The following is an 8,486-nucleotide window of genomic DNA, read 5'->3' as shown; positions in this document are numbered from 1 at the left end:
TGGGTAAGACCAAAGAAGAGCTTCAAAAGACAACTGAAACATTATCCAAGTTCAATTCGAGCACATCCAAGCTTGATTCCATACTTTTGATGGGAAGAGATGATAAAAAGGGCTTAGGCTTCAAAGACAGTGTGTTTGAGATTGGTGAATCATCCAAGTCGACTCTCTTTGTGAAAGAAAAAGATGTTACATCCACACGACCTACATCTCCAATCAAAAGCTTTTCACCAAAAAGACAATCCACTACACATGTCCCTAAGAAGAGAAAACGAAGGTATGTATGACATTACTGCTTTAAGCCTGGCCATATCAGGCCATATTGTTTTAAACTCAGGGACGACCGCATGAACCTAAAGTCAAGCCGAATGTTGCCTCAAATGTTGCACAACACTTTCCGCAACACCTTCATAAATCGACCTACAGTAAGACAAATTTGGGTACCAAAGGTAAAAACTCACTGTAAAGTTGTCTATACTTCATTGAAAACTAACACTGCAGGTCATTGGTACTTTGATAGTGGAAGCTCTCGCCATATGACAGGATCACGAGAATATCTCTCTGATTATGTTGATAAAAAAGGTGGGAGAGTAACCTATGGATGGGGAGCTAAAGGAAAAATTGTTGGAAAGAGAACATTGAATGTTGAAGGACTACCAAAGCTCTACAATGTGCTTCATGTCGAAGGATTAAATTCAAATTTGATAAGCATAAGCCAATTGTGTGATGATAATTTGCATGTCAAGTTTGATAAACATACTTGTGAAGTTTTTGATGAATCTAACATGTGCATTATGACAGGTACAAGGTCTTCGGACAACTGCTACCAAATAGGTGAAGCTCTTTCGTGCAAACATGCACAAATCAGTGAACTCGATCTATGGCATAAAAAACTTGGACATGTAAACTTCAAAACCTTGAAGAACTTGTGTAAGTACGATGCAGTACGAGGTATGCCTAATCTTTCATCTGGTATACCATATGTGTGCGGAGATTGTCAAAACGGTAAGGAGACCCGCGTGTCATACCCAGTGTTGCCATCATCTGGGACAACACGCTGTCTGGATTTACTTCACATGGACCTATTGGGTCCTATGGAAGTGGAAAGCTTTGGAGGTAAGAAGTATTTTTTTTATATGTGTTGATGATTTCTCACAATTTTCATGGGTTAATTTCATTAGGAAGAAATCGTTCTAGTACAATTGATATTTTAAAAAATCCAGTACAACATTCTCGAACAAAACACATTGACATTATATATCACTTTATTCGAGATTTAATAGAAAAAAGATTGATTCGAATTGAATTTGTTGGTACAAATAACCAACTGGCTGACATATTCACAAAAGCATTAGTTTTTGAGAGATTCTCCAACCTTAGCAAATCTCTCAGCATGTGTTTTGCCTGATTATTCATAGATGTTGTCTCAGATGTTACAACATCTCGGACGACACCTAACATGCATGTGCATTTATAGGACTTAGACATACTGCATTTGCATGCATATTGTTATATGATGTGTTATCACAATGTTGCATAATCTTCTGGTGCACCTACAATTTCGTGTTCTACCTAAACTTAACACACTTGGATATGATTAATAATCTGATTAAAATCACAAAGTAGTTGAAGGATGATCATGTACTTCATGACATTGTCCCATACAAAAAGTGACTGGAAAAGATTGAGTAAAAAGCAAAATCAATATGCTCTGTATCAGAAGAAAAGATTGGAAAAAGCTACCTAAAAGAGTCCAATGAAGACTGTACTTTTAGTGTGGGAGCTACGTTACCTCTTCTGAATTTAATACAGAAGACAAAAATAGAAGAAAATGGAAAAAGCTACCTAGAGGAGTCCTAAAGGAGACCGTTCTTCTAGTGTGGGAGCTACCACTTCTATGGTCAGAAAATTAATAAGTCTCTAAGTGTGCATAAAAATCAAAATAAATTTTGAAATTGGACGTGTTGTCAGAAGATGTTGCCAACATTTGCGAAAACACTTCATCTGTGATCATATCTCATATTTGTTTTCATGTTTCTATTTCTGTTACATTCTGTTATTAGGCATAAATAGGTCATGCATAAACATAACATTGTGAATATTGTTGGTCAAGAGGGTATGCATATTTCAACAGAGAAAATTCGATGAAAATCCGGATTTTGCTATAAATCCAATATTTGTGATTTTTGATAGTTCAGTGGTGTTAAAATCGATGTGGGTTTCAATTCTGGAAATTATTTCGAAATGATTTTGGACGCAGTTATCTCAGTAATTTTGGTAAGTGATTACGGGCCAAAGCTGATCTGGTGTCCTACGAGAACTCAGTTTCTGACTATCGTCTAACTATGAAGGTAGATGTCCATTATGGACAAAAAAAGGGAGAAGACGTGACTCAAACTCAAGGGAGTGTGAATTGAAAGGATCAAATGATACCATCTATCTGATACCTTTGCTTGATTTCGTTTTTAATGTTCTGCTTTGTTAAGGTCCTGCTTCCCTGATGTGTTTCTGTTTTAATGAACTGCTAATGATTTTTGCATGTGTTGTCTCAGGTGTTGCCAACACAACGAACAACACCCGTACTAACTTGATTTTTTTCAGGGGGAGAAAAATTCTCATATTAAGGGGGAGTTAACTGGAGTTCAACTGAGAAATTGAGTTTGATTTGATTTTGTCCAAAAAGACAAAAAATGGTAGATTGAATGGAAATATAATTTCCATATTAAATTGATTTCTCTAATATTATCTTTTCCTTGTTGATTTGATTGAGTATAATATTTAATTATGGTTTTGACTTTCTAGATAATTATGTTAAGATTTTATTGTGATATAATATCTTCCTTAAATTTATTTCCTATTGATAGATTATGTGGAATATTGGGTTTGCCTTTTCTAGATATTATATTTATGATAATGATTTAATGAGATATGGTATCAATATTTAAAAGGAGTTTATTTTTAATTAAACTCTCAATTTCCTTGTGAAATAAGTTTCCTTGAAGAATAAAAGTCTACATCTATAAATAAGAGATCAAGGACATTGTTGAAGCTCTCTCACTCACTCTCTCTTCTCTCTCTCTTGTGCACAAACCTTCTCGATTATTGATACACGCACTTTGGCGAGAGCTCTTGGATTGAGGATTCACACAAACTTTTAAGAGAGAGCTTTTTCGATTTATATGGTTTTCACTCTTCGCTTGGAGGTTTTCATGATTGCATAACTGATGCACTTTTGCACGTCAAGATTTCAGAGACAAATAATTCTACAAAAATGTTGCTGTTTTGAAGAGTGCTGGACGTGTTGCATTGAATCGTGGAAACATCTACAGACAACATCCATGACGAAGTTGGCTGGAGATCGGGTTTTGTTGTTTCAAGTTTTTGGCTCACGTTTTTGCTTTCTTGAATAAGTTTTATTTTGAGTAGTTGTTTTAGAAAGTTTTATTTTCCTCAACTTGTTGAGAAAATTGATTTTTGTCTCAATCACTAGTGATAGGTTTTTGTAATCGGTTTGATTTTCTAGTGATTAATTTTTGCCATAAGGCACCGCACAAGTATTTATACTTGTGCATATTTAATCTCGTCAATTTGTTTATGTTAAGTGAATTTGTGTTACAAAATATAATATTCCGGTGCATGTTGTCCGAGATGTTGTAACATCTGGCATAACACTTAATTCTGATTAAACACAAATTTACTATTTTATATCCTATTCTGATATTTTTATTATTTGTGGTATCTGTCGAACAACACGAGTTCTTACCGTTAGTGATAAGTTTGTGTAGTTATTAAAAGATCAATACTTTTTGGAAACAAAGATAAATGCTAAAATAAAATGTGATTTTTTTTAATATTATGATTTATGACACATGAAACTTCATCAATCATCCATATAGATTTGGAGACAAACCCAAAAACGGGGTCCATTGTTGTCAAAGCAAGAGTTGTTGGGGGAGCCGGAAACGCTAGAAACTATGTCGGATCTTGCTTCCACTTTCTTGAATTTGAAATAATAAAGTTCTCCAAACTCACCCACTTTGGTAAGAGTTAATTGATTTCTTGATGACAATAATACGACCCACGTCGCTGTTTTTTTCCCAAGATTTGACGAATCAAACTCATTTCGTACGAGCACTCATTTGTTGGTAAACTTCCATTCTTAATCGTTACCAATTTCTTGATTTTTGAAATTGTTCATGATTCATTTGTTTTTTGAATAATTATGTGTGTTATTATATGCCATGTCTTAAATTCTTTGTTTAGTTTTATTCTTAGAAAAACCAGAGTTGAAAAGTTGAAGTTTTTATCGAATATCCACCCATCCCAGTTTCTACTGATACCTGGATTCTTGACGATTTCTGGGCAGTTTTTGTGCTACGGTTGTATGATTAGCAATGTGTTAAATTTTGGCAACTTCGAGGAGCCAATGCCTCCAGAAAATAAGGAAGATCTTAATTTTGTGGCAAATATCTCATCCCATTTTCTGATGTTTATAGACCTAAACTATACATATCTGCAAATGAACTAGAAGCTCTAACCCCTCTTCCATGAAAAAAAAATCTTTCTTCTGATATTTTGCTTTAATGACTGTGTTTATTATGTTGGGTTGAGAGTTTGGAGGTGGTTGGTTTTCGCCTTTGGTTAATACATAATATTCTGTAACCAAGACCTCTTATTTATTTGTCTTAATGGAGCTCCAATGCTTGAACAGTTAGCTTTTCAATTTGGCGACTGACTTAATGAGTCCGGCCTGTCCTAGACCTTTTAGCAGTGAAGCATCTATTTTGTTAAGTAGTTGGCCTATGAAAGTTGATCATCCAACCATTATGTGCCAATGCAATAAACATCGAACGTTATTATGTCACAGCTTTGCAGATGTTAATCGTTCTGCATTCACCTAGTTGCTTTTCAGTAATGAAGGGATTTAGTTGTTTTCATCTTTTTTTTTCCTTCTTTTACGAATCGTCAAATTTGAATATGAATAAATATTTGAACTGGGATGTTCCATCATGGATGCTCCCTCTGACTTCCGTTGTGCCTGCCCTTGAGATAGATGTGCAGATTCGTTTAAGGTATTAAGATAATGCTTGTTGAACAAAATGTTCTTGTTACCGTTAGAAATAATATAGAAGTTATTCTAATGAAACAATGGAAATATCTAAACGTATGTGGACCATCATACATATAATCACAGTCGGAGTACTTATATTCAAGGTTGTTCTATGTTATGCAACTGCATTTAGTTTAGAGATACCTTTGCTGTTTGAATAGTATTTAGAGAAATGTAATATTGTTTAGGAGCACTTGTTGCATGACCCGATGCTTTGGTGTAGGATCTTAAATTGATTGATCAAATATCTACTAGAACTAACTGAAAAATACGCTTTGATGCAGGATCTTCAATTGATCGATTCAATATCTATATATCTAGTAGAACCAACTGAAAATTACACCACCTTGAATCATAGAAAATTTTGTACTGATTTTGTGCACTAGTTGCATCATCATGGTACATACATTAGAAGCTATCAGGGGTGGGGGAGGATCCGTTAAAATAGGAACGACTGGGACAATTGGTGCCCTTATGTCCCGAGAATTAGACTCTGCAAAACATGCTACCAAGGTGTCGGAGTCGTGCGCTTCTGTCTCTGTTCCAACTGGGGACTCGACTCCAAGAGAACCAAAATCTAAAACATCAAAAGATGAAGCAAGCAGCAATGGCCCAAACATTGCGAAAAACCGTAAATGCCCTGAAAATGTTAGGAGGTCAAAGCTCAGCTCTGGAGGTACACATCATATCCCAATGCTTACATCTTGTGATATTTCAATAGATGGGACCCCTATAAGGAAAAAATCCGTCAAGAAAGGACCAAGCATTGTTGAAATAGTGGACGTGAAATGTGGGAATCCCGACAGGACATGGGTGAATCCTATTACAAATCGTCTTAAGAAACTTAGCTTCTCTAAATTATCTGATAACATGGTCTAAAGCTGCAGACTTTTTAAGATCAGCTTTCAGATTCCGGTAAGTGAATCGTGAAAACCCACTCGGCTGGTTTCTTTCTGCTACTTCTACTGTAGAACACATCCTCGGCATGTTGCATTTGTTTCCTTTCTTTTTCTTAGTTGATATATTTACAACTGATCCTATATTGAGTCCCGCAAACTCACACGTGGATGCAAAGTTTCACAAGTTTACCTGATGATGGCTTGTTGGAGCTGCTCGGACCATGTAATTCGAGTTGGCTAAAGTACTTAATTTCTTGCATGATTAGGGATGCAACCGTACCTCTGGTCCCAACAGCTGCTGCAATTGATGTTGCAGCCATTTTATCAGTAACCCTTGAGCCAACACCGTCAGATGTAAACTCTTTCTTCTGCGTGTTAAATGGGAGTGCGGATGCCGGTGGTTGAATAGAGGCGTTTTTCTTAGATTTCCTTGGAGTTTGAGACATATTTGTAAGGTCTTATTGCTTTTCTGTTTCGTGCAAATTCTTAACCTTATATTCTAGATCAGAAGTAGAGTCTTGAAAGTTGAAAAACAAGGCCTCAATTGGTGTGATGTGGTCACTGGATTCATGTGCATTCACTTAAAACCATTTAAATTTGTTTGTCTTGTCCCGTCTAATGCATTCACTTTTTTTCCCTTTTGCTCTTAAGTTTTGGTTGGTGGTTTTTATGGAGAATTATGAAATTGTTATAATACCATTGTTGACCCATGAAGATGCAAGGGAATTTGAGGCAATGTGTGCTAATCCTTTTGTTTTCATATTTTTCCTGAAAAATCCTTTTGTTTTCATATTTTTCTAACATAATCATTTTTCCATATTCTCAAAAAATTCATTTACTATTATATTATATTTTAGATAAAGTTGGATGGGTTTTTTGTTTCGTTTGTGGAATCTTTGGTTTGGTGGAGGAAGTTAAATGCTTTCAAGAATTTGGACCTAAAGAGAAGTTCTATAGGTTCCCCCCCTCTTTCCTTTTGCCCTACCTACACATTCTATGACTGCAAATGAGATTGGTGGGAGACTATTAAAAAAAAAACAAAAACTTGTGTGAGACGGTAAGACGGGTCGTATTTGTGAGACGGGTATTTTATTTGGGTCATCCATAAAAATGTATTAATTTTATGCTAGGAGTATTACTTTTTATTGTGAATATAGGTACGGTTGACCTGTCTCATAGATAAAGATCCGTGAGATCGTTTCACAAGAGATCTGCTAAAAAGAAAGAATGAACTACGATTTATTTAGAATTGGGCCGATAAAATCTGATTTCTCTATTAAATTTTTTTGAAAATTTAAAAATTATCTATTTATATATTTTATTTATAACTCTTTTATATTGAAAACATTTATTTAGTAAATTTTTCATAATACTCTATTATTTTATCATGCATGTTTGCTATTATTTAGTCCAGTGTTTTATTTAATATAATGAGAAATAAATTTAAAAGTTGAATAATGGAAAGTGTATATTGTTTGCAAGTTGCAACCATTATTAAGCAATTCAAGAGCTTACAAAATTATATGAGGTGCAATAATATATCTATGATAATGTTGTGATAATGGACATTCTAAAAAATAGCAACCAAAATTAACTTTTGAGCTTGACAAACTGGTTGGATCGGTATTGAACTTGTCAAACATGTTGGCCTGGTTCATAATTTTTTTAAAATTGATTTTAATTTAATGTTTGTAAATATATGATTATTTGAATTTTAAATTTTTATTAAAAATTTTATTTTACTACTATTATAGCTTATCTGATTTTTTAAACTTTGAAAAATATTTATTTATTTATTTATATACACAATTAAGATATTTAGAATTTAAATATAGTATTTAATATATTATATTATTATTTTATATGATATAGAATCACTATTTAAAGTGAACTGGCTCGATCATTGATCCGATTATAAAAACATCGCTTATTTGATCCAAATCTTATAGTCCTGAAAACATCATATGATTATTATATGTTGCATATATATAATATTTTTATTTTTCCAAATAATTAATTTATTTATTATGTTTTACAATATAAAGAATTTAAAATAACTGATTAAATTAGGATTTTTAAAATCTAAAATGTATGATATATGATTAAAAGTCGACACGAGGTTAATTAATAAGTCGGTGTAAAACAATCTATGAGTAATATATGATGCAGAGCAAAATTGGAAAAAAAAAAATTTGTGTGAAAAACCATATGAAAGTCTTGTTATATATACACACAAAAACTCATATAATAAGACTGTTTTATATCTCAATTTTGAGAGACGAATATTCAATTCGACACGATTCGTGAAAAAATATTAATTTGTATGTCCAAAATATCACGGTTGATTATAACAATAAACCAGATCAATTCATCTCACGAATATATGGCATCGTATATAGAGAGAAAAACAAAAACATTTCTGATTTGTAACCATTAGAAGAAGACTGAATGCAGCCGGCAAATTGAGCATACGACGATAG

General features: G+C 33.6%; 1 protein-coding gene across 3 annotated transcripts; it reads left to right on the top strand.

Annotated features, from left to right (window-relative positions):
* Positions 1–3,872: 3,872 nt before the first annotated feature.
* On the top strand, positions 3,873–6,636 carry LOC142549029 (uncharacterized). 3 transcript variants are annotated; one of them, XM_075657755.1, is made up of 3 exons: positions 3,873–4,142; positions 5,392–6,022; positions 6,273–6,636. In XM_075657755.1, exon 2 carries the CDS (start codon positions 5,504–5,506, stop codon positions 5,984–5,986), a length of 483 nt encoding a protein of 160 aa, XP_075513870.1. In that variant the 5' UTR covers positions 3,873–4,142; positions 5,392–5,503; the 3' UTR covers positions 5,987–6,022; positions 6,273–6,636. The 3 variants fall into 3 exon arrangements, with proteins under 3 accessions (XP_075513870.1, XP_075513868.1, XP_075513869.1); XM_075657753.1 differs by having other exon boundaries at positions 5,392–6,634; XM_075657754.1 differs by having other exon boundaries at positions 3,878–4,037; positions 5,392–6,634.
* Positions 6,637–8,486: the final 1,850 nt, after the last annotated feature.

Source organism: Primulina tabacum, chromosome 6, assembly GCF_025594145.1.
Source record: "Primulina tabacum isolate GXHZ01 chromosome 6, ASM2559414v2, whole genome shotgun sequence".
Taxonomy (NCBI): Eukaryota; Viridiplantae; Streptophyta; class Magnoliopsida; order Lamiales; family Gesneriaceae; genus Primulina; species Primulina tabacum.
The sequence above is the reverse complement of the archived record's forward strand: the minus strand, read 5'-3'. Positions and strand labels throughout refer to the sequence as shown.

Bases quoted from the DNA above. Each gene is read 5' to 3' on its own strand.
- LOC142549029 (XM_075657755.1), top strand. From the start codon at position 5,504: ATGGTACATACATTAGAAGCTATCAGGGGTGGGGGAGGATCCGTTAAA.